This window comes from Nilaparvata lugens, chromosome 8 (genome assembly GCF_014356525.2).
Source record: "Nilaparvata lugens isolate BPH chromosome 8, ASM1435652v1, whole genome shotgun sequence".
Classification (NCBI taxonomy): Eukaryota; Metazoa; Arthropoda; class Insecta; order Hemiptera; family Delphacidae; genus Nilaparvata; species Nilaparvata lugens.
In genome coordinates, this window is record NC_052511.1 from 38752198 (window position 1) to 38779224 (window position 27027).

At 31.3% G+C, this 27027-nt stretch overlaps 2 protein-coding genes across 10 annotated transcripts in view; one reads left to right on the top strand and one right to left on the bottom strand.

Moving 5' to 3' along the window:
* The first annotated feature begins 1986 nt into the window (after positions 1-1986).
* Positions 1987-18065, top strand: LOC111050327 (putative malate dehydrogenase 1B). 5 transcript variants are annotated; one of them, XM_039434706.1, is made up of 8 exons: positions 1987-2191; positions 5378-5569; positions 9212-9519; positions 10697-10931; positions 11920-12186; positions 14007-14142; positions 15749-15940; positions 17375-18040. In XM_039434706.1, the coding sequence occupies exons 1-8, from the start codon at positions 2057-2059 to the stop codon at positions 17962-17964; spliced, it is 2055 nt and encodes a 684-aa protein (XP_039290640.1). In that variant the 5' UTR covers positions 1987-2056; the 3' UTR covers positions 17965-18040. The 5 variants fall into 5 exon arrangements, with proteins under 5 accessions (XP_039290640.1, XP_039290639.1, XP_039290643.1 ...); XM_039434705.1 differs by lacking the exon at positions 1987-2191 and adding an exon at positions 4190-4431 and having other exon boundaries at positions 17375-18065; XM_039434709.1 differs by lacking the exons at positions 1987-2191; positions 17375-18040 and adding exons at positions 4235-4431; positions 17122-17314.
* A 1115-nt stretch (positions 18066-19180) lies between these two features.
* LOC111050330 (protein winged eye-like) overlaps positions 19181-27027 on the bottom strand; it is a 64219-nt gene continuing 56372 nt past the window's right edge. For all 5 annotated transcript variants that reach the window (XM_039434716.1, XM_039434715.1, XM_039434714.1 and 2 more), the window contains one exon: positions 19181-26928. The gene's annotated coding sequence lies outside the window, so the exon portion shown is untranslated. The remainder of the gene's footprint in view (positions 26929-27027) is intronic.

Consider the following 27027-nt stretch of genomic DNA (forward strand, 5'->3'; position numbering starts at 1 on the left):
TATCACACAATGGGTGTTTACATTTAAAATATTTGAGTTACAACCACTAAGTCACCTCCCTATGAGGGGGTGAAGTTCAGTTGTACGTCAAAAGGTAGAGTATTCGACCAATAACTTATCCTGAAAGTAACAGTATTATATCTACAGTCTCCAACTTATTGGAGGGTTCCCTTACACATGACTCACTCTTTATATACACATATTCAAAATAAAAATCATATCACCCTTTTCATATTTTATATCGGGTGAACCAAGCTTTGCTTAAAAGCTTCCTATAATGCAGTGAGAATTACTTCAAACCAATGTACCTAGAATAAATTTATCTCTTTACTGTATAGGGCTACTTGTAATAAAAATAGAAAATAGATATCACTTGAAAATGGCATCAATGTTAAAACATGTTGTGATTAAATAATTCAAAAAAGGTACTGAGATTTTAATTTTTCTTTCTATTTTCTAGAATACATTGTATTTATGTATGTATTCTAGGTACATTGCTTTAAACTATCATCATTGTTTGGATGGTACTTAAGCGTTGCTGTCGTTATACACGGTACTGTATTTACAAAAAATCTTTGTGGTACACTCACACAACTTTCCTTGCTCATATTTGAAACTACGATCAGACTTCTGTATATATGTATATATAATTGTTTTCAGAGTACTTTTTCTTTGTGTGAATAATTGTGAAATTCGATGATTTTTTCAGTCGACATTTTTTAAAGTCGTCAAAACAGCTGTTCTACAGATAAATTCTACGAGAAATATCTCGACTATGTGTTCTTTTTATGAACTGCGCTACCTACCTACCTCATGCACGAGATGGAGGTTACTAAGTCCATTTCCCAAGGATGGGGTGGACCCCCCATTGGTTTCCCAGAAAGGAGACTCATGCCAGTTGATAGAGCTGATAAATAACTATACAGGGTATGAATTTGAAAAAAATCGGTCAAGTTATTTTTGAGAAAATCGTGAAAAACATGGTTTTTTAGTAATTATCCGCCATTTTTCTCAAGAATATTACGGAGCTCCTGCAATTTTCCCAGAAAAAAACTCATGTCATTTGATAGAGCTTATGAATAGCTATCCATGGTATAAATTTGAAGAAAATCATTAAAGCCGTTTTCGAGAAAACGGTGAAAAACATAGTTTTTTAGTCATTATCCGCCATTTTTCTCGAGAATATTACGGAGCTCATGGAATTTTCCCAGAAATGAGACTCATGCCAGTTGATAGTGCTTATGAATATCTATCCATGGTATAAATTTGAAGAAAATTGTTAAAGCCGTTTTCGAGAAAACCGTGAAAAACATGGATTTTTAGTCATTATCCGCCATTTTTCTCAAGAATATTATGTAGCTCCTGAAATTTTCCCAGAAATGAGACTCATATCAGTTGATAGGGCTTATAAATAGATATCCATGGTATAAATTTGAAGAAAATCGTTAGAGCCGTTTTCGAGAAAAACGTGAAAAACATGGTTTTTTAGTAATTATCCGCCATTTTTTCCGCCATCTTGAATTGAATTTTATTGAATTTCTTATTGTCGGATCCTCATGGTATAAGGACCTTAAGTTTAAAATTTCAAGTCAATCGGTTAATTAGGAATGGAGTTATCGTGTTCACAGACATACACACATACACACACACACATATACACACACACACATACACACACACAGACCAACACCCAAAAATCATGTTTTTGGACTCAGGGGACCTTGAAACGTATAGAAAACATGAAACTAGGGTACCTTAATTTTTTTTGGAAAGCAATACTTTCCTTACCTATGGTAATAGGGCAAGGAAAGTAAAAATACTGACTGATAGTGAATCCCATCATGTAGAACTTATAACCACGGTAGGCCTATTATAGAAGAAGAAATCATCATAGTATTTTCATCTAAATACCGTGCTTATAACCTAATTGACAAATCACATGTTATATGATCAGTGCATTGAAAGCTCCTATGTTTCATCTGAAACTTGAGTGACGTTCAAATAGTCGACTTTCTGTGTTTTGAAAGTCAATTCGGCCGATTTTTCAAATGAAATAATGTCGATTTACATTGTTATTGGATTGTTTGGATGTAGAAAGTATGCAACTGCAGAATATTTTGCAAAACATTTAGCTGAACAGTTCTCAGATATCAGAATCAAATGTCAAGCGTTCTCAGAAAATGAGTACAAGGTTAGTTACAGGTGCTTATTTTGACTATTATCATAAAATGAAAGTGTTCATGAGAACTGTGTATCTCTTTTAAATAGATAATTTAAATTTTCATTGATTAATTTGTAGATCTCTTGAAAAATGCTAACCAATGTAAGAGGTAAATCAAACTTTTACCAAACACTATTTAGTGTTTACTGAATGTTAAGTGTTTTTACTGTTATCCATAGTCAACCGCACAAAATTAGTACAATTTAGCCCTTCTTTAAACTCCTTTAGCTCCGCACCCATGAACGTTACTAATTCGTCAGGTTTATTTTTTTTTTTTTTTTTTTGCTGAGGGTGATACCTACATGAGCTCTAGGATTATTGTGCGTGTGTAATGAAACGGATGATAATGAGAGAGATGAATGGACCTACAGTTTTAAGTGGGAATAAAAGTATTAATTGCTAATAATAATGCTGTTAAATCATTTAAGCTATAAACAACGTTGATCAGCTTTTATTTGGCAACATTTCCTATGTACTCTCATCGGACTATTTTCGTGCGGTTGACTGTACTCTAACCAACTCTTATCATATTATTTTTCTAATCTTTAAGATAATGTGCTATGAGTCTATAAAACTTATGACAACTGATACACGTATACAACCTCTATTCTACCGTATTGAATGACGTCATCTTACAAAATCAATTACAAAAGCAAAAAAAAAACCATAAATAAGCAACTATCAGGCCCGGCCCCAGGGGTGGGCGGACCGGGTGGCCGCCCAGGGCGGCATATTTTGGGGGCGGCAAATTTTAAGGAGCGGAAAATTTTAAAATACAAATAAATAATAAATTTAAAATATCAAATGTGAATAGTAAAATTGTATAAAAAGCTTTTCCAACCACGAGCTAATGAAGACTTTTCTAAGATCAACAATGTCCCAGGAACGTATGAGTGGTCTAGCGAACATAAAAGAGTTCAGTCCCCGTGAATTGATGAATTGGTGAATGAATTTCCCCATGCAAAGGTCAGACGAGCTCTACTTAATTAAACAGGTGTGTTGAACAAACTTGTAGAAATTGTCCGCCATTTTTCTCAAGAATATTACGGAGCTCCTGCAATTTTCCCAGAAAAAACTCATGTCATTTGATAGAGCTTATGAATAGCTATCCATGGTATAAATTTGAAGAAAATCATTAGAGCCGTTTTCGAGAAAACCGTGAAAAACATAGTTTTTTAGTCATTATCCGCCATTTTTCTCGAGAATATTACGGAGCTCATGGAATTTTCCCAGAAATGAGACTCATGCCAGTTGATAGTGCTTATGAATATCTATCCATGGTATAAATTTGAAGAAAATCGTTAAAGCCGTTTTCGAGAAAACCGTGAAAAACATGGATTTTTAGTCATTATCCGCCATTTTTCTCAAGAATATTATGTAGCTCCTGAAATTTTCCCAGAAATGAGACTCATATCAGTTGATAGGGCTTATAAATAGCTATCCATGGTATAAATTTGAAGAAAATCGTTAGAGCCGTTTTCGAGAAAAACGTGAAAAACATGGTTTTTTAGTAATTATCCGCCATTTTTTCCGCCATCTTGAATTGAATTTTATTGAATTTCTTATTGTCGGATCCTCATGGTATAAGGACCTTAAGTTTAAAATTTCAAGTCAATCGGTTAATTAGGAATGGAGTTATCGTGTTCACAGACATACACACATACACACACACACATACACACACACACATACACACACACAGACCAACACCCAAAAATCATGTTTTTGGACTCAGGGGACCTTGAAACGTATAGAAAACATGAAACTAGGGTACCTTAATTTTTTTGGAAAGCAATACTTTCCTTACCTATGGTAATAGGGCAAGGAAAGTAAAAATACTGACTGATAGTGAATCCCACCATGTAGAACTTATAACCACGGTAGGCCTATTATAGAAGAAGAAATCATCATAGTATTTTCATCTAAACACCGTGCTTATAACCTAATTGACAAATCACATGTTATATGATCAGTGCATTGAAAGCTCCTATGTTTCATCTGAAACTTGAGTGACGTTCAAATAGTCGACTTTCTGTGTTTTGAAAGTCAATTCGGCCGATTTTTCAAATGAAATAATGTCGATTTACATTGTTATTGGATTGTTTGGATGTAGAAAGTATGCAACTGCAGAATATTTTGCAAAACATTTAGCTGAACAGTTCTCAGATATCAGAATCAAATGTCAAGCGTTCTCAGAAAATGAGTACAAGGTTAGTTACAGGTGCTTATTTTGACTATTATCATAAAATGAAAGTGTTCATGAAAACTGTGTATCTCTTTTAAATAGATAATTTAAATTTTCATTGATTAATTTGTAGATCTCTTGAAAATGCTAACCAATGTAAGAGGTAAATCAAACTTTTACCAAACACTATTTAGTGTTTACTGAATATTAAGTGTTTTTACTGTTATCTATAGTCAACCGCACAAAATTAGTACAATTTAGCCCTTCTTTGAACTCCTTTAGCTCCGCACCCATGAACGTTACTAATTCGTCAGGTGCATTTTTTTTTTTTTTTTTTTTTTGCTGAGGGTGATACCTACATGAGCTCTAGGATTATTGTGCGTGTGTAATGAAACGGATGATAATGAGAGAGATGAATGGACCTACAGTTTTAAGTGGGAATAAAAGTATTAATTGCTAATAATAATGCTGTTAAATCATTTAAGCTATAAACAACGTTGATCAGCTTTTATTTGGCAACATTTCCTATGTACTCTCATCGGACTATTTTCGTGCGGTTGACTGTACTCTAACCAACTCTTATCATATTATTTTTCTAATCTTTAAGATAATGTGTCATGAGTCTATAAAACTTATGACAACTGATACACGTATACAACCTCTATTCTACCGTATTGAATGACGCCATCTTACAAAACCAATTAGAAAAGCAAAAAAAAAATCATAAATAAGCAACTATCACTGTAAAATTTAATAAATGCAACCGAACCATGAATTGTAAAAATTTAGTAACACATGTAAACAATTTTTTTATTAAGTAAAACTTGCGCTACTATAGTACCTATCTTTAATATTGAGTTGGATAGTTACATATATACCGTAACAAATGTTGTTTTATAATTTATAATCTTTGTAATTAAATTTTAATTAATTTCTTCATCTTCAAACAATCTCACTATTTTGATCTACAGGAGATTTTAACAAAAATGGGACCTGTGTTACACTGCAATCACTCTGAGAGTCCTCTGATATGGAAAGATTGTCATGAAATAGGCAATTGTCCAATCTACATTGGAGGAGAAAGGGAGTTCTTGAACTATTGCAAAGACAATTTTGGAACAACCTGCATCTTATCTCCAGATCAAGTACTGATGCCCAATAAGGTACAGTTTGATAATCTAATAGATGTCTGATTCGAATAATGTGAATTCAAGAATCGAGTTTCATTCTAATCATCATTCTTAATTGATATTATACACAGAGTCTGTATAATAAGTAGGTAACCGGACTGACCTCAGGAAATGATTTATGGGCAAAATATGTACAATTTTTCATTAGATATCTTCAAAGTAGTCCCCATTGGAGTCGATAACACGCTGATACCGGATTTTCAAATCCCTGAACGCTCCCTGGAAGTCGGCAACCTCTATGCTGTCTAGAGCCCTCGTAGCACGTTGAACGTTTTCCAGAGTCCCTAACCGCTTCCTCTTAAGTTGTCTCTTGATCTTGGGGAACAAAAAGAAGTCCGGTGGTGCCATATCCGGGCTGTAAGGAGGATGTGGCAACGTTACCCTCGACTGTTTGGCCAACTGCTCAGTGACGAGCAGGCAGGTGTGCGACGGAGCATTGTCGTGATGGAGGATCCACGAATCGGCAATCCCCGGACGGACTCGATGAACCCGGGCGGTTAGTCGACGGAGCACCTCTCTGTAGTACTGGTCGTTTACAGTTTGGCCGGATGGCACAAACTCTTTGTTTACAGTATGGCCGGGTGACACAAACTCTTTGTGAACGGCCAGTACTACAGAGAGGTGCTCCGTCGACTAACCGCCCGGATTTTTTTCAATTTACTGTGTTGTAGAATATTATTATTGTAAAATTCAATACGTACCTGCGTATCAAGTGGTTGACTTCCAAACTAAGTTACTGTCAAATAATTTTGCTTTTTCTAGTAAAAATGTTTCATATCGATCTTAAATCCTATTTACTTCTTTAAAGATAGGAGAAATATCAAAGAATAGTGGAAATAACTTTTTCATTGCCATATATCAATTATTTAATATTATTTTTATTGGGAGCAATATGCACATTATTAGATTCTGTTTACCAATTTATGGAATATAATACAGAAGATTAATAAATGTGGATAACCAAAAACAAATTATATTCTAATCTTATTATTCATAATAATATATAGGCAACTTACCCTAACCAAAATTTATTGAGATTTCTATTGGTTACGGTACCGTGCGTATTGAATGTACTAAAAATGAGTAGTAAGTATAAGGTAAACAGTTATGAATGTTATATTTTAAGAGATAACCATAATTAATCATCATATATAATTCATCATTTTTGTTTTAGAGAATAATATTATTTTTTGATGTACTTATAAAAAATATTGATAAAATATGTCGATATAGCCAATCGCATAGGTAGGTGCTCGTTTCATTCAAAATCTTGAGCAAAACGAATCTCTTTCTTCTTGAAAAGCTCTTCAAATTCTGACTGTACTTTAAGAGCATTGGCTGAAGGGAAAAGATTGAACAATTCCTCACGTTTAATATTTTTAACCATATAATTGATGCATTCTTTGCAAAGAGCTGGAATGATATACTTTCGAGCAGCCAGAAACGTTGACAACGCGTTTAATGTCGATGAGAAAGTTACTTCACCTGTATAAATAAAGTGCCTCATGTTTTTGAAACCGTCTGCTTCCATGTCTCTAATTATGAAAATATCATCTGGTTTGATATTTCTGCTACAATTTCTACTACCATTACCACGTTTTGGTGTTCCACTATTGCCTGTTTTCTGAAACATTCCTCGAAAAACTTCACTAGCCGCAGCAAATAGAAATTTGTGTGCTTTAAATGTAACTGGATCTTTCACTTCAAAAAATGTCACAGCAAAGTGTGAATAAACTTGAAATTCGCAATCATAATCGATGTTGTTTTTTGACAGATATAGAAACCGATTTTTAAATTCTACAGATAAGTTGACTTGATCTTCTGTGTTTGTAGGACTGCGTGCCTCGTCAAGTCCAAAGTCACCATCTGGATTGTTTCCTAGATATGGAAGAACCTCTTCTATATCCGATGGATATAGTCCTGCAACCATGCCTTTGCGATATGTATTTAATTGTTCAGTGATAGTTCCATTTTCTACGAGATCCGCCAATCTACAAAGAATATTTGCTGTTTTCCCTATGAAATAAGCTTCTGATTTATCCATGACACTCACCAGCTAGCAAAATATTATTCACTTATATACACTGGACTGGCTTGTACCGTTTCAAGTTCACTTGTTGAATAATACACTTGTATAAGTTTGAAACAAGACACACTGTTTTGAATCACTCACGGCTTTGGTTAGTTTGTATCACTTACATCAATCAATCACAGTTTTTATCAAAAAATCACTCACACCTTGTGATATGTGATTGACTGATTGCTCACACGATAAAGCTTGGTGCTTGAAGCTTGGAAAAATAATGTTCAACCACGTTCGAAATAACACGGAGAGTTGGAAACATGACTATTATAGCATTCGGATTTTGTCTTCTTTCTGTCCCATTACTGTAGCCTTGTAGGCTACAGTAATCTTATCTATTGGAGATTAGAGTGAGGCCTACTATTCAATGTATTCCCTTTAGAAAGAGGTCAGAGGACTTTGATCTAATCGAATAGCATTTCCTCTGTGTTTGTTGTAAACCAACAAAACTATATCAAATATTTTCTATTTTGAGTTTTGTTGATGAGTCGTTTTAAAGAGAGAGCTTTCAAAGACTCAAGTAGGGTGCAACTAATACATTTAACAGCAATTAACGAAGCCATAATTTCTAAGTGTAACGCGTGCCAAAAACTGATGATTCACCCCGATTTTTCTCAAAAACTGAATTTATTTGAAATGGCGATAGGATAGAGTTCTGATTTCAAACTCAGATTCAGCAACCTCGAATAGGCTAGATATATCTTAATCAAATGGTACCTATAAAATAAAAAACAAGTTGTGTGAATAGCCTAGTTCTATTTTACCACTATAAAATATAAAATAAATGATGAATGACAAAAAACGTTGCTCCAATACAAATACTCGTTTTCATGCTAAAGCAAACAATTTTCATTGAAACAAAATTGTCCTGTACTTCTCCCACCCGTGTATTCACACTCTTTCTCGGGTTCAAATCTTATAAGTGTCACAAAAACTGTTTTGAATATCTGAATAACTATTATATTATTAAATTATTTTGTCAAAATTATTAGTAAATGGTTTGAATATCAAGTAGGCCCAGCTATCAGCACATATACTGTATGCAGGCTTCTATGAACATTTAACTCAGCTCACGAAATCTTTACATGAGAATTTCAACATGATAAAATACTTTGTATTTAATTTTTCATGTATTCCTTCGTACATAACACGCACTCATTAGAATAAAATTTGGAGAGGAAATACATGCGAACCCTTTGAAATGAAAACATTTTTTATCAGGTGGAGTTGGGATTTTTTAGTCTTCTTTAATACTACTTAAACCTTAATTATTCTACACCCAAAATTAGATTAATATCAGTTCGAAATAAATCAAGTCACACTTTCCACTCCCCATAAATATTTTCTGTCCAAAAATGTTGTACCTGAAATCTAAATTTGGGATGATTGAATAAAAAATAAGAATAGAATAACACAATAACTTAACTCAATAACAACTTTAACTTAATATTGAATTAACTCACAAACGACTAAAAAATCATTATGAAATTAGAAACATATTATCGAATTATCAAAGTGATTTACATTTTCAGACCAGTCTAACACACATGAAAACACCTGGAAAAGTGAGAATTATCACAGTTTATGGAGCGAGAAATCCAGCGTCCTCTCTCCTTGTCATGGAGTTGCTACTCTGTGACTCCCTGTATGAGAGAAATGGTTTGGAGATCAGAGTCTACGATCCGAGGCCACAAACTTTGGATTACCTCAAAGCACTCGTGTGGGACTTGGAAGGCGTCGACTGCTCCAATATACATAAGAGAAGAATTATTCTAGCAGAAACTTCAGATGAGGCCTTGAAGAATGCTGAGTTGGTTGTCGTAATGCTAGAATCGGGGAGGTAATATACTATTTATTTATTTTAATATACTGTTACTGTTAATATAAAAATATTGTACGGTATTGGATATTCATTCTTATAGATATATAGCCTAAGGTGCTCATAAAAATAACCAAATCATTCCTATTTTAGTTGAATACGGTATAAAATCTCCATTCATAAAAATATCTAACAAACGATTTGCACATACTATAATATTTAATTTCAAACAATTTTAACAAGGGTACTTAGATTTCTATTTTTATTTATATTCAAGAGTAGCCCTAACGGATAAAAAGACATATTGAATTTCTTTCCAAAAATATACAAAAAAATAGGAATGCTCATTTTGAATATTGAATTTCGTCCGATCTCAAGAAATATCCTAAATATTGAAGTAGGTATCCTTTAACAAGAGAAATGACTATTGTAATATTGAATTTCTATTATACAATTACCGTATCTAACACAAGAAATGTTTTTCTCTGAGGATTTATTTATTTACAACAGTATGCAAGTACACGGGATATACTCCCCAATCAAGAAAACTACAATAAACACAATACAAAGAAATTGAAATGATTGAGAAAAAAATATATATAAAATACAAATGAAAGGATTCAATATGAGAACATTTCAAAGATTTTATATCTTGAAGATTAAGATAGTTGTTTGAGTTTCTATTTTTGTTTTCAATATGCATCTTATTCGGGATAATAATTGTGACTATAATTTTTGCAATCTAAGTTATAATATCAACTGAGTTTACAAGTAGCAGCGCCATTGCTGTTTTCAAATTCTCAACTAGAAGAGTATTCAGATGAAAGAAAGAGATAAATATTGTTTGTGCTACTACAGAATGTTTATTTAAAAAATAAAACTCAAGTTTTGATGCTCATGGCATTTCAGTGGTAGGCTGAGTTTGGTTTTCGAACTTGAGATTTCAATAGATCACAGAGAAAAGATAGCATATTTTGCTAACTTTACCGTAAATACCGTAAGCTATTATTTTTTCTTTATGATATAACTTATAGTTTTTGAATGAAAATCATCAGCGGATTTCAAACAATATTCGTATCTTCCATTCACATTGATCGGAGACGCTAACAAATTTACTGAAATAGTGTAAATTTCATGAAAAATTTAGTTTTTGGAGTGGATAAAGTTATGTGTAATGATTGAATCTTATCTCTTTCAGGAGAAAAGATGAGCGACTCTATTCGTGGTTGTTGCGAAATTACGAGCTGATGGCAGAAGTTGCTGAAAATGTTGACAAATTTTGCATCACTTGTCCCCGAGTTGTCGTGACGTGCATCAAACCTCTTTGTTTCAATGCGCATGCTCTCATAAAAAATTCGAGAATTTTAGAGACAACACAAGTGGTTGCCTGTACCAATTATCTTGGTCTTGAAATATTGCCTTATCTAACCACGGTAAGCAATTTGTCAATCAAATTATTTCTACACTGACGTACAAATCTATTTGTTCAAATGGATTTACCCCTTTTTGGGTGTATCCTGTTGATTCTCTTCCAATTTTATGTTGTAATTGTGGAATGAATGAAATAATATAAATGGCTTAGTTATAAGATACAACTGAGTTTGAAATATCTATACTCACGTTATTTTCTTATTGGAAGCCTACATTTTTATAGATATTAGTTCAATACATTCTAGTGAAGCTTAGTGAACATCATCTTGTCGCGTTTTATCGCACTGGACGAATAGCATTTTTCCAACTTTTCATAGTAATCTATTTTATTTGCAATCTTGAATTTTAAAACACTTATGAAGTGAAAAATTCACTTACTATTAGCAGTGACGAACGTTTCGACCTGGTGTAGGTCATCATCAGACTTAGGTACTACGGTATATTTTGTAGTAATAAATAAGTCAAATGAAATGTCACTCAAATACAATTTGTTCTGTAATTGTTCTAATAATAGACCAAACATTCATATTTTCAGTTATTCTTCCGTGAATAAATAGAGTACGAATTATTTTTTTCTCAAGTACCCAAAATAGGTAGCCATGAGGATAGGTGTAAAATAAAACATGATGGTAGAGCAACTCCCGAAGTAAAAATCAAACAAGAAAAATATGAACAGGACAAAAAATCATTGGGGGATAATTCCGTAAAATTATTATTGATTACCTTTACACTTGTTTATGCTCAATACTCTATATCCTCTTGACCTTTCTCCCCAATAGATCATGATGTTGAACCCCCAAGCTAAAAGATCACGAGCCGCTACTGGGTAGCCCACGGTACCAATAAAATAAATAATATTCGCGCTACCGTTCTATGTAGGACATCACAATAATTTTCTCCTGTTCTCATTCTAATTAGAATAATACTAGATACAGTATATCACATTATAAATAATTCTTCAATGAATCTTTCGTTAAAATTATGTTTCAGGCAACCAGAATACCAATAGAGAATATATTCGCCCCACCTGTGTGGGGCTACATAGGTGTAAACCAGTTGGTGGACACTTGTCACACTAAATGTAACTACAGTTTATGGCAAATTACATCCGCTCTTGATGTCAATAATCAGAGAATAGATGGAGAAAGAAAAGGCGAAGTTAGGCCTCCACCACCTCCCATCATTAACGAAGAGAGAGACCTTTGTTTCAGATCTCACTCGTTCGAGTATATTTGGAGATGGGTTGGTGAACATAAGGTATTTAACTAATTATATTATGATAGTTATACGAATTATAATAATTCAACTAAATTATTGTTGAAAACATTCCAATAATGCATAGGATAGAACTCAAAAACTCTACTGGATCATCATTATTTTTAGTAGGCTTAATGTTAACTAACAAAATTGTATTCATGTAAAATGTAAGTATATGATTGAATGGTAAATTCACATTATTGTACATATTTTTGTCTATCTTATACTTTCTCTCAGAGTTCTCAAAATACGATGAATCTAATATTGAGAAGAACGTCTTTGAAATTACATCTTTCAATAAACTCTAAATGAGAGTCAAACACTTGTAAAATTAACGTTGTTTTCCATGAAAAAACACTTTATAATAACTCTGTTGTAATTAAGACACTATGTTACCAAGAAAATATTCAAAATACACCTACTATTTTAATTGATTAATGCATTTGACTCCTATATTGAAACTCTTGTCTATTGAAAAAATATATATTAGGCCACTTTTTTGTGTAGATATTTTTCATGTAAATATTATTAACTTCTAGATATTTGAGAGATAATGTGAAGAAACCATAAATATTGAGGTAAATAGGTCTCTATTTGAAACAATGTTATTAAATGTAACATAACTTTATTGAACATTAAATTTCATTGAGAAGGCTGAGATCATATAAATTATCATCACTGATAGTTCAAAATTTGAAAGCGAAACTGGTAATTGTTAATTCATTTATTTTCATATTGATTGATGATTCTCAATATCAATGCTGTTTACTGGCAATCAGTCTTTAAACTGATATGGCATGCATATTGTAAGAATTGCTTTATTTAAATAAAATAAAAAGTGAATGAAAATGAGAGCTATTGATTTTATGAATAAAAATATAAATCTCAGTAGGTACCCTTTTAAATTCAAGTCTTGAAAATGGCATTAATGTCCGGAATATGTTGTGATAAAATAATTTAAAAGGGTACTGAGATTTATCTATATATATATAAAAGCGAAATGGCACTCAGTCACTGACTGACTGACTGATTGACTGACTGACTCACTCACTCACTCGCAGAACTAAAAATCTACCGGACCAAAAACGTTCAAATTTGGTAGGTATGTTCAGTTAGCCCTTTAGAGGCGCACTAATAAATCTTTTGGCAATATTTTAACTCTAAGGGTGGTTTTTAAGGGTTTAAAGTTCGTCTTTTAGCATGTATATTCTTCTTATTCTCTTAATTATATAATAAATTGAAAAAAGGCCATACCATATGTTAATATAGAACTATAATCTAGAGAGAGTACCTCTTCGAAACAGTTGTTAACTGGTAACTAAACTAATAATTTTGTCAGGTTGGCATTAAGTTGAGTTGACTTTGTTAGGTTGGCACCAAGTTGAAGATTGAAATGCATTTATCGCGGAAAAATTGATTGGGCATTGCTACTTCAATCAGAGCTATTCCTGGGAATATTATATTACTAGCCGTCAGGCTCGCTTCGCTCGCCATATCCGTTTAGTCTGGACCCCCGACTGGATCGTCCTAACATGATAAACAAGCTCAAATGAAAAATGCAGGCGAGCGAAGCGAGCCTGCTGATCTCACTTTTGGACGATCCAGTCGGGGGTCCAGGGGGCGGAGCCCCCTGGCTAGACGGATATGGCGAGCCTGGCTGCTAGTATTTTTATAAAAACACTTTACTCAAATGGGCTACTTTTTGGGTTGAAATATTTTAAAGTGTTAAATAATAAAGGGTACTACAAGTTTTCATATTGTTTTTATTAATTTATATCAAAAGTAGCCATAAAGAAAAAAGATTATTGATTTTATTTCAGAGGACAACAAAGGATATCTATGGTTGTGATCCTTATATGTCACAAGTGAATTCAACGGTTGAAATTATTAAAATGTGGTTTGATGGAGATAAGAGACCAAAAACTGAAGTTTTATCAGCTGGAATTTTGTCTACAGGTGAATAAAAATTGATCTTTTCATACAAATTTGATTCATTAAATTAAATTTTTTTGGACTATGTGTAACCTTATCCGAATTTGGGAGAGAAATAGCTCAAGGTTACCTTATTTTTTCTTCCCTATCACTTTGATGATGTACCTATTGTATAAATCAATAAAGAATAAAGTATAAAGAATTAAATGCTTGTGAGTGAGCAACGATACGTTCTTTGAATCACTCAAAAAATGACTGGAACATGAAAATTATAATTTGGTCAATTACGTATTATATTCATGAAGAATTTTTAATATGTTATTATTTACTAGCAGATAACCCGTGCAAGGATCAAATCCATTATAAAAGATATGGAGTTGAATCATGGGATTGTGCAGAAAATTACTTATTATTGAGAGTTGAGAGAATACAGTTGAGGATCCTAAAAGTTATTGCGTCTAGAATACCTCATCCAAACTTGAATTTGAACAACCCTCAAACCCCACAAATTTTTTATCAAACCCTGACACCAAGACATTTTTAAACCTTCAAAATAATAGTATATTTCAAAAATAATTTCCATTATAGAAATTAGCTCCTCCTGCCCATTACAATTTCAGGTCACCAATAATATACAAAATCCCCGATTTAATAATATTTATGGAAGAAGATCTTTGTTCTACATACTACCCTTCCTTTTCAACAAACTACCTGCAAACATAAGAGACTACTCAAAAACAGATGTAATGATCTATGTAATAAACAATTCGCTCTCGATTTCAATTCAGTAAAATCAAAATGAGAATAAAATACAGTGATAAGTAGAACTCTGAAATAAACAATTTATATTTATTATCATTATTTGAAAAATAATTCCTAATAGGTCTGCGTTCGATGAACTTTTTTTCAATTAGCCTATTTTGCTGGTTCCAAATTATTTTGTCTGTTGTAAAGTCACTGCCGCCAGCCTGAACGACTAATAATTTAGTAATAATTAATATTGTATAAAAAATTCCTCTTTCTTTCCTTCCTTAACCCCTTTTAGTTCTTCAATTAACTCCTTATTTATTTTTATTCTAATTATTATGTCTATTATAATTTCTCATTATGATTGTAATCCTTTTATTTCATTTCTTGTATATTACTCTTGATTCACGACAAATAAGCTATTTTATTTTATTTATACTTAATTTTAATTTAACGTTGTGAATAATTTTTTCCTGATCTGGCACCTGCTGAAAAACCCACGGGTTTAGTAGGACCGAAAAATTTAAAAATGTTTTTCTAATAAAATTGATTGGATTGATTGATTGAAGGTTCAAATTAAAAACTTGACGTACTTGAAGAATTTAAAATAGGCCTATAACCATCCTCGGTAAATTAAGAATATCTATGCAAAATTTTAAGTTATTAATCAGTCCAGTATTTTAGACGTGATGATGCGTTATTCTTGAATTTCCTAACCCGTACGTGTATGAGCCAATTATTTCAATTATTATATAGCCTATTATAGATTATACTCTGAGTACTTTTACTCAATTTCCCTGCAAACACAGAATTCTCCTTTTTATTTCTTATTATTTTCATTAATTTTCCAATCAGATAATACTCGTCTTGATTTTTCCAACAGGTTCGTACGGTATCCCAAAGGGTATAGTATTTTCTCAGCCGGTTTTCCTCGAAGATGGACATTGGAAACCCTATGAGGAGCTAGAATTGCCTCACTTCCAGATCAACCTCAGATATCTCACAACTTTACCACTGATAATCACCAGCAAATTCGAACTGTGTCCTGAGGTTGATCGTCTAATTGAACCATCCTGTGAGTACATTACATTTTTCAAATATTATTTTGATTGCTCCTTGTTTTGTTTTGTTTCTGAAATATCCAAGTGATTACCGTAACGTTTCCAAATATTATTGAATTACTGTATCAAAACAACTATTTCTATGTATACTTTTCACGTTTCACCTGCGCTCAAGGTTTCCTTAATTTGTAATTATAAAGTCCTTGATATTAATCACAATTTTTACCCAATTATTTCGTATTTTTATTCTTCATCTTGAATCCGGTTGACCTCAATTCTTTTATTGATTCAATGATACACAATTATTTTATTAAATATTTGGGGAAGGACCAACAGGCAAAGCCCAAAACTGTTCCTCCCCCGAATTTTGATTCATTAAAATAGTCCAGAAAATAAGTTATGTTTCCTCCACTTTATAAAATGTTGTCTAATTTTCTGACCAAACACTTGAAACAAGACATTTTAAATTTTCGTTTTTTCTTGTTGCACAATTGAAATTTTTCCCTCATCCTTGTGATTGATATTCATAAATAGGCCTACATCAAACCGAAATTTCAATAACTTACCATTGAATTAATTGCATTTAATAGTCTGTGAATTATTTTCTCACTTGAGAAATGGAAAGATGAACATTGGTCATTTTTATTCAGTCAAAGGGTAAAAATCACATACATTTTTTCAACATAATGTTATATGATGATGAGGAAAGGTCTCATATAAACCAATGCTAGTGGGAATGTGAGTAGAACCACGTATTTAGATGAAATATACTTCTTCTTATATAAACCGTGAGTAGAACCACTACCTCCGTAAACAAAGCCACAGTGCATTCTAGTGACGTCAGCACAGGTAGGGCTCCTACACCAATAAAAACACTAGCTGATATAGATCAGCTGAAAACCACAGATTTTTATTGGTGTAGGAGCCCTACCTGTGCTGACGTTACCATCAACCACCTGTCATGCACTATGGCTCTGTTTACGGAGGTAGTGTTCAAACCCGTGACCAGAGTCGCAATAGCAGACTAAAGTTGCGACGCTCCAGAGCTCTAAGCTACTTTTACAGCTACACTGGAAGTTAGTGTGAGTTTCACTTCAAACTGTCAGGATTTTTTATAAATAACATCAAAGCTTGTCATTCAAGCGATACTGACAGTATGAGAACCTGATAAGACGTTATGACTTTTTCATTTCAGTCGTTTCAAGGATCGATTGTCAAGTGAATGTTGAAGCAGCCTCTTGTACTAATTCCAATCAATCTGCTATGCTCAATATTTTCTGCTTAATTCATAATTCTGCTATGAAATGATTAGTACTGTTTTTATCCACTATTCCATATTCATGCTAGTAGATATCTGATTAATTATCAATTTATTTGTGATTGCAAATAACAGTGCATTGAAAAGGTTGTGTTTGTACTATTGATGAACTGTATTGATTGAATTCTAGTTTTTCCGGAAAAACTGAAAGCCAAAGCAAGAAAACTAACACTGGCCGAACAAAAGGAAATGCTAATGAAAGCATTGGGTATAGAAGACAAGAGAGTGACAGACAAAAACACATTAACTGAAACCGCACTGGAAGAGAGAAACTTGAAGATGTTGCAGATAAAAGAGAAATTGAAGAGTCTGCGTCAAGATTTAAGGATCAGAGAAATGCAACATCCAACAAGTTGGTATAGAAGAGCGCTTTCGTTCACAAAAGAAAGGACGGATATGAAAAGTAGAGATAAGAAAAAAGCTGAAAACTCAGATGATGAAAGCGGAAATGATAAGAATAGTACTGATAGTTTTGAAATGGAGGTTGAAAAATTCATGGAGCAGCTCGATAAAGATATAGAGGATGTGCAGCCCTACTTTGAATCACGGTTAAGCTCTGGCAATAAGTTATCTATTCCGGTTTTGGATGAAAATTTGACAAAAGAAGATTTGGAAAAATTGTCTGACGCTGATATTTACAAAGAAATATTCACTGATTACTATTACAGAAAGATGTTGGCCTTACATGATGAAGATAACACAATAGTTATTGATCAGTAAATTATCAAAATCTGTTCTGAACTTTATTTATTTTTGAGAGGAAAAATGAATAAAATAATTAAGAAATGAATAAAAAGTACAATATTATTGAAAATTTCATTAATAAATATGGTAGGGCTAATTTTTTGGTAGGGCTACTCTTGAATAGAAATAAAAATATCACTTTCTCAATACTCAAGTTATAACACAAAATGGCGTCCGAAAGCGCTGCACAATGTGAGTAGAAGCTGTAGCTATCATTCATTGAATTCGGACTGCTATGTGGCTGTGTTGTTACTGAAGTATTGAAAAAGTGATTATTAACAAGCAGTTTGGAATGGAAAGTGAAATTGAAGAGTATTATTGAATACGGTAGTAAATGTAAGATTACATTTGAATGATTCAATTATTGAAACAATCTTTTGTACTTCCCAGCTAATAAATTTGACTCAAGGAAGTGGATGAACGTTATTGAAATTGTTGAAGCTTGTCAGTCTCGAAAAACGCCACGTTATCATGAGAAATTCAATGATTTTTCTAATATGAATAGAGATGAGAGATAATTCAGGGAGTAGAAAATCTTTGATCAATTGAAAAACGGTTGTGAAAAAAGAATATTCTCAGATTACATTGTGAAAAAAGAATATTCTAAGAATACATTGTATCTGTAGCGTGAATAATGTCGAACTGATTGGAATAACATTATCTCGTTATACTTATTTATTGATAAACAGAACACAATCCTCTAAAATGATCGTGTTTATATTTCACAGCTGACTATATGTCATCTTATGAATTGCGGGGATGCGATATTTTGATTTTCCACATACTCACTCGCTCACTCACTTTTTTACTATCCACAGCTGTTTCAGCCAAGGATGAATTATCCTCTTAATGTCGTTCAGCGAGTTTTCCCAAGGATGAGACCTAGCGCAATCGAATTTTTATATCATAAACCTACTATGTTCCAAATTCCGTGAAAATCGTTAGAGCCGTTTTGGAGATCCGTTGAACATAAATAACCATATATAAAAAATATACAGAAATTGCTCGCTTAATATAATAGGATACAGTAATATTAATAAATAGACTAGAAGATGACATTGTATTATGTATGATAATTCATTTTGCTGGAGAAAGCACGGTACCTAGGTACAAATAGAAGTTTCATAACTTTCTTTTAGCAGCTTTCTTTGTATAGATGGAGAGTAGGTCAACCTAAATCAATCAACACACCTTTAATAATATAGAATATAGCACCTTTATTTCAAAATAAATTCATCACATTTCATGTTAGATGCAACAGTATTTTTCAACAGAATGAAATGCGATAAACAGATCTGTTACAAACTCTTAGACGAACCATATTGAATGATAAAATTCATGCTTACAATTATAATAAATGTTTATTTCATAATAAAACGAAACAAATCAAGTTTACATCATACCTCACCATCTCATCTAATTCACTAAAAATAATGAATATCTAATAAACATATCGAGCATTACCAATCCATTAGAAAATTGGTGTTCTCTTAACATCAAACTTCTACTTTGCACTTGCTTACTTATTGCTTTTAATATTTAGACATTTTTTATGACGAATATTGATTTGCCTGGGATTTGATTTGAGTGTAGAGCTGCTTTTAGGAAAAAATTAACAATAACTGTAGTTGAAAAAGAAAAGTTTCTAAAAAAATGGGAAATTATTATTTTGATACAGTATTTAAGAAATACAGTATTGCTTTGTGATGCTGCAGTTTTAGAGAAGTATGATAATATGGGGGAATATCGATCACCTAAATGGGAAATTTTTACCTAAAACTGATGAAGAATTTTACTAGTAGGCTACCTGGTAGTAAGATTTTCAATTTTTTTTTATTCATTAACAACTCTACTTTTTGAATTATTTCAATAAACATTTCCAATTAGTAACTCTGATCATGAAGTTGTAAAAAAAGCTTATAAGATTTGGTGTTTATAAAATTCTCTGAAATTGTTTCAAAGTTACAATAAAAAATTCTACAATTTTTCTCAAAAAGGAATGGATTGGTAATGAGAACATCTTATTTACATCATCCATCAAACAAGTAACTTGCCTCTCAAACATTAAATTGATATTAAATTGTAATAAGCGTACCTTTTAATCCAATAATTACAATACAAGATTATAGTAGTAATGATAAGATTCAAGTAAATAGATTATCATGTCACCGAAGCAGTAATTCGAGACAACTATTTACAAGTTAAACTAAATACTACAATTTCTACTGGTACATTGAACAAGATAGTGTCATACAATGTGGATAGAAAATTATTTTTTAAATGAATTTGAATGTAGAAGAAGATTAATAAACTGAATAATAGTTTTGATTCGTTTAAGATTAGCAGCATATGCTACAGTAATTGAACCTCAACTGAATTGAGAGAACATTAATTTCATATAAATTGTATCTAAGCATAAAATTAAAATCACAAAAAAGAAATAAATAATAATTAAAGAATGTAATTTTGAATAATATAGGCCAACTTATAAAAGGTGACCTGAATATTAAAATAATATATTTTCCAACAAAGAAGGTAAATGCATCGAATTATGGTGATAAATCATTTTTAATTATTCGTAAATCATGATTAAATTTAATAAAATTGTATGACATTGTCTCATTCACGTACATTTCTAAAAATCTTGATAAATTGATTACCATCAAAACTACAACATCCATTGAAAAAGTACACAAAATACATTATTACTGTTTTATAAATATAATGCATTTTATATAATCGAAAACTACTAGATCATCCATCTACTTTGACCACATCAAATATATTAAAATAATGTGATTTGTATTTTTTCTCATTTTTTTTTATTTTCTGTCAATGTACATAAGTTTCATTGAGAATTAGGTATTATTGGAGTCAACTGGGGGACAAACTTGTACTTTTCTATCTTGTAATATTTCTCTATTATTTGTGGGTCGCTCATGTACAAGAATACACAGTATCAATGAAAACCTAATTGAATCTATTACTGTATTTAATTTTTGTTCAAAAAGCTATAGTATTTTTTTTTGTTCATTTTAACGTTCATTCTCTGAATTCGGAAACAAGAAATAGAAATCGATTTTTTATTTAAAAATGGTGGTATTAAATAAATATTTACCCTATTGTAGTACGATTTTATTTAATGTAAGAAAGCAATTATTGAATTTTTAATTCTAGTGAAATGATTTCAACGTAGTAATTCAAAATTATATTGTTCATTAAAGTTTGATCAGAAGATACAATAATGGATTCCATGTTGATTGAAAAAACAGATATTTTTGTTTAAAATAAACTGATTCTTTTATTGCTCTTTATTAGAAAAACATGTATTCTAAAACTTTTTTTCTGTCGATTCTTGTACTTGATACTATTTACGTCACTATTGACAATATAATAACATTATTACAATTATATCACAAATTCAGAAATTAAATTTTCAAGAATAATCATTTTACTACAACAAAGCCTGACTATTATTATCAAAAGACACGATTATTCTAAAGTATTAGGCAAGGTGCTTCCAATTATTGTGCTTTTTACAAAATTTCCAGGTACAGTTTCTAAAGGTTTGTAATATTTATTACAAAGAATGAATATTTTGTAATATTACGAGAGAAACATTCTGTAATAGTTACGAATGTAGTTGTATGTTCACTAACGTTCTCATAATGTATCTGTCTCATATATGCGTTGATAGTCCTCTTTGTCATAAAAACTGATGAACAGATTGTCATTTGAAAATGTTGAAGAATGAATATGGCACATAAATGATAAAAGTTCTAACAGAATAATTTTTATTTATTCATTTTTTTACAATAATCATGGAAAAATTATATTTGTGAACTTTCTATTAAATATTATTGCTTTCAATTCATATGGAAAGAGCACATGAAATATATAAAGAAGTTAATGCACTAGAGTATTGAGTAAGCGAAATTGAATAGTAAAATATTTAAAATCAAAATTAATTATTACACTTGAATGTAAATTGAGTATTCAAAATCTTTAAACAAACGAGAGATTTTTTTTGTAAAAACTGAGTGAAATTTGAGAATTTCTCGTTTGAAAAATGATAAATTGATTTCTTCACTGCTAAAAGATGTATGGAGAAATTCTTCCAACATATTTTAAAAGTAGTTTTCTGAAAGAAGTTGTCAGATTATAAAAATTAAAATAATTGTCCTTCATCAAGCAACCAAACTTGAACTACCGATAACTCTCGCTAAAAGTAGATTCAAACCTGTGACATGATTTTTGTGTGATTTTATTAAAAATTAACAATTTAAAAAGACAAAGCCTGTCTCTCTGAAAGAATTTACCCTGTACGTAAAGCGTAGTAGCATTACTAATGTTGAAACAAGTTATAAAAAGCGTAAAAATATCATACATAACTGGAAAAAATGTATATACATTTCAGATTCACTTTAAAACAGAATGTAATCAGTATACAATATTATTATACATTTCATAATCTTACCAACAGTTAAAATTTGATTTTCATTTTTTTATATTACAGTACACATACATAATTATTTTATATCATCCGTACTTACATTAGTTTCAATATTGTTAACAACAAATATTAATATTTATCCTCTAAAATCTACTGTTATTAATAAAATAATTACTATATCACAATTTGTCAAGTACCTAGAATACTATATATGACCATTTTTCTTTTCTTCAATTAATCAACTCTTCATCAGCAAATATTTGATTTACTTCTAAAATACATTTCACCTCTTATCAACAAAATGGCGTTGTTCAATGGAATTTTACACAAACTATGAATGATGTAATTTTGATCTCTGAATGAATCTGTCATGTAAATTGATCCTTCAAAAATAAAATTCATTCTGGGCTGCTGTGAAAAATATTCAACATTGTTCATTTCAGGTTTAGTTGATTATTGTTGGAAAAATTAAACTTGGAAAACAATATCTCTTACACAATATAACATCAATTATTTACAATTTGAAATACAGACCACATAAACCCTAAGTTTATTATAGTTCGTCTGTCATATTTTGTGTCATCAAAAATCATTTCGACTGTCAAAAATATTTTGAAAAAACACAGTTAGTTATCTTTCCAAGTAGGCTATTCATTTCTATTGAAAAGAATAATCGAGAAGATATCGGTTTTCAATTTTGCTACAAAATTTACACCATTGTAAAGAAAAATTGAATCAATGTACACAAATAAGATACAAATTAAATCTATAGAGAAAAATGAACAACACCATTTTTTTAAAGAAAAATGGTTCATCTTATTTACATACACACATACACTCTCTCTCACACACACGAAAAACGTTAGTCCCTATTGTGGTCTCAACTGAAGAGACTAGAAAATGTATAGTAATCGTATATACATAAAAAATATATTTTTGAATATTTTTGCTCGTATTTTAATTAAAGCATTTTGAAATGACACGTTTTTTTAATGCAGGTTTTATTTCAATAGGTGTGATCATTAACGGATTGCACATATACTATTAAACTAATTGTCAATTGATTTTAGTTAATTTATAAAAGGTGGGAATCAAATAGAAGCTAACATATATTCCTGATATTGATGTTTTCACAGGCATAAATGTGATATGTTTACTGCCCTCAAAGTGATATGATTTTAAATAATTGAACGTAAATTACAGGAAAGAGAAAGTCCCATACAACCAAGTAAAACAATTCAACGATATAAGACATGAGATATATTTTATTGATGTGATAAAACTTTTTGAGAACGATATTATTGACATTTTTTGCAAAAATAGTTTATGAAAATAAATTTGCTGAAGGTTGTCCTCAAAGTCCTTGTAATTTGATTAGGCTAGTCATTCGTTCAAATACCAATAAAGATGTATTATCATACCTATTTGAAATTCGGAATAAATCATGCCGGTTATAAAATTTATTTTAAATTTATGTAAGCTGATAGTTGGTCAGTGAGTGAATTAAAGTTGATAATTCCTGCATTTTACTAAACAAAATAATGATATGAAAAGTCGTTTGTCATTTAGTTACTAATATTTGCAAATTTCTCATTAGTTCAAGGGGAATTGAGAATGATTTAATAAATTAATTTAAAGGAGGTATGAAGATAATTTAAAGAGCGACTGAATTTTTAAGATGATAAATATCGGATATAGATTTTAGTCAATCTTAACTGCGAAAGTCTTCAAAATATTAGCTAACAGCTTTAAAAAATTAAGTTCGATTATAATAAATTATTTTTATATTACCGTATATAATATGAATATTAGTTTAATCCTTCACAACTATTGTGTCAAAATTCATAATAAATAATTACTGACTGATATTATTTCTACTTTTAGTCCATTCAAAATAAAATTAATTGATTTTATTATCATAATTATTGAAAAGTCTCACTACTCAGCCTTCTTGTTTCCATTATAATTTCATATCAACTCGTAATTCCCTCCATAATTTTTGCATTATTCTGTGAGAAAATATACAAGTTTACAATAGAATTTATGAAAAAAGTTTAACAAAAAAATACCGTTCAGTTTTAACCGTACACACTCTAAGCATACTAATGATTAATCCATTAATATTATTGAAGTTCTTTAATTGGAAAAGAAGCTGCATTATTTCTCATTCAGTCATCAACAATCATACAGAAATGCATCGAATATATTTTAATAAAAAATTGGCACCTTGAAAAGATATTTACGAAGCCTCAAATTTACAGCGGCTAAATCTACATTTCTATAATATTATCGACCCCTCGGTCTTTTTTAAATTAACTTATTATTGTAGAATAGGACAAGCATTGAAAGCGTAACAGTTGCAGCAGAATGGATATTACAGTATTATATTTACAGTATAAATTGAAACATTTTAGACGTTATATTCCATAAAATAGATGCACCATTTCTTAGGTAAGAATCTACCTAATTTGTGAAAGACTTAATAAATAAGCAAATATATTCCCAAATAGAGTCTAGCTGCAATGTATTAATAGCCTTATAATATGTCAATTGCTTATGGCACTTGAATGACTTGTCTTCAGTTCAAAAACAGTCTTTAGTTGGGCTATTTCTTCAAGATTTTGATACTAAATATGAATATCTATACGTTAATCCTCCGATTAATTTTATTGATAGCGTAGTAGGCCAAAATCCTGAATTAATTCTCATGATATCAATGAGTTACTCATTAACTTTGAATTGGATTAGACCGCTATCAGAGTGAATATTACAATTCACTCTAGGACTAGATACAGGCTTTTCTCGTTACATACCGAATTCACTCAAAACTAGAATATACAAATTCTTCTACGAATTTAATTACTGAAATATAGGCTGCTATATTATTTCAACAGCTCCTATGGAATCTATAATTTATTTTTTCATACAAATTACAGAATTTTATATGATATCTTGAAGTTGAACATTTCAATAAATGAGCCCAAATATTACACTGTTCATTTTTACTTCAAATAATGTTATTACCTGTTGATAATAATAATCAATGCTAATCAACAGGATCAAATGAACATATTAAATTACAATTGAGCGAGACTCTATTGTAGGAAAATTAAATGTGATTACAAAACTTGCAACAAAAATGCCCGTAACAAAATTCACTCATCCCACAACCCAAGTTTGCGAACCGTAACCCGATAATGAAAAATCACCCATCTTACTTTTCATAGTATTCTGTCATTATCACTTCTTCATCATAGCATATATTATGTACAAATGTCAATGAATCACATGATTTTGTAGATTCATATACAGTTCCATTTATGATAGCTAAATAATTTCAAGTTACTGAGTTGAATTCAACAAGTTCTGTGACACTATGCATTGAAGTCAGAATTCAATCATGACATTTCCATGAACATATCAACTCCATTCGACGAATGTAATAGGTTAAGAGCTTGTTGTAACCAATTTCAAGAATAAGTAGTTTCTAGTCTCTCTATACTTAGTCACCGAGTAAAAATTTGATTGACACATAGTTCAGAATTCAGATTTCATTCATCAAAGTTTCACTATACTCAGTAGCAGAGTAAAATCCTAGTTTCATTACACCTTGCACTGGAGTTGATTTCATTCAAGGTGATTCCACAATGTTCGGCCACAGTGCAAGATTCCTCAGTTTTTGTGATACATGACATGAAGTTCAAGTCCAACTCAACCAAGTTTTACGATGTTTTGGCTCATAGATTCAGGAAGTAAGATTGTAATCAAGTTATGTTCGGTGACAGTGTGAATCTCTCAGTTTTGGTGATGCACGAAATAAATTCAAGTCCCATTCATCCCAGCTTTACGATGGTGACTCGCAAAATTAAGATGCTAGAAGTTAGATTATATTCAACTTTAAAGTTGTATATAATTTGAAAAGTTGAACGACACTTTGTTTGATTCTATCCTAGCTTTAGATGATAGATTCGTATGTTGGAGATTGGAGATTTATTTATCGAAGTCAGTTATCTTTCAACCCAATTTTACAAATCTAGCCACAGAATCCATTCTTGCCATTCATATTTAATTTTATATACTCACTCACTGAGTAAAATCCTAGAAGTTGAATGTCACTGTTGAATTTCCTTCATCTTACTCTCACAATTTGAGTCACACCGGAATTAAAAAATGTAGTTGACACTTATCGTAGATGACACTTATATTTCTAAACTTGGTTAGTTCCATAAATCTCGGATTCCATAAATCGTGGGTTGAGTCGGAGATGTCAGAATTTATTCAACATCCGGCTCGAAGGTCAGGTTGGTGTTTGTGGGGTCGTAATATCCGGCCAAATAGTAGATATCGTTATAGTCATATATGGTTTCGACTCGCTCTGGGTGTTGGCTGAGCCAGTTCTTGTAGGCATCTAGCGACATGACCTCGCATTTGTGTGAGATGGTCTGCACATCATTCTCATCGTTGTGCGGACTCTCGAATAAGGCGCCCTGGTCGCAAAAATGAACCAATTTAGTATAATATATGGGATAACATTGCTTTTACAGTATTATTTTAGTGTAGTAAACTAATTTCTCTTGATTAAATTT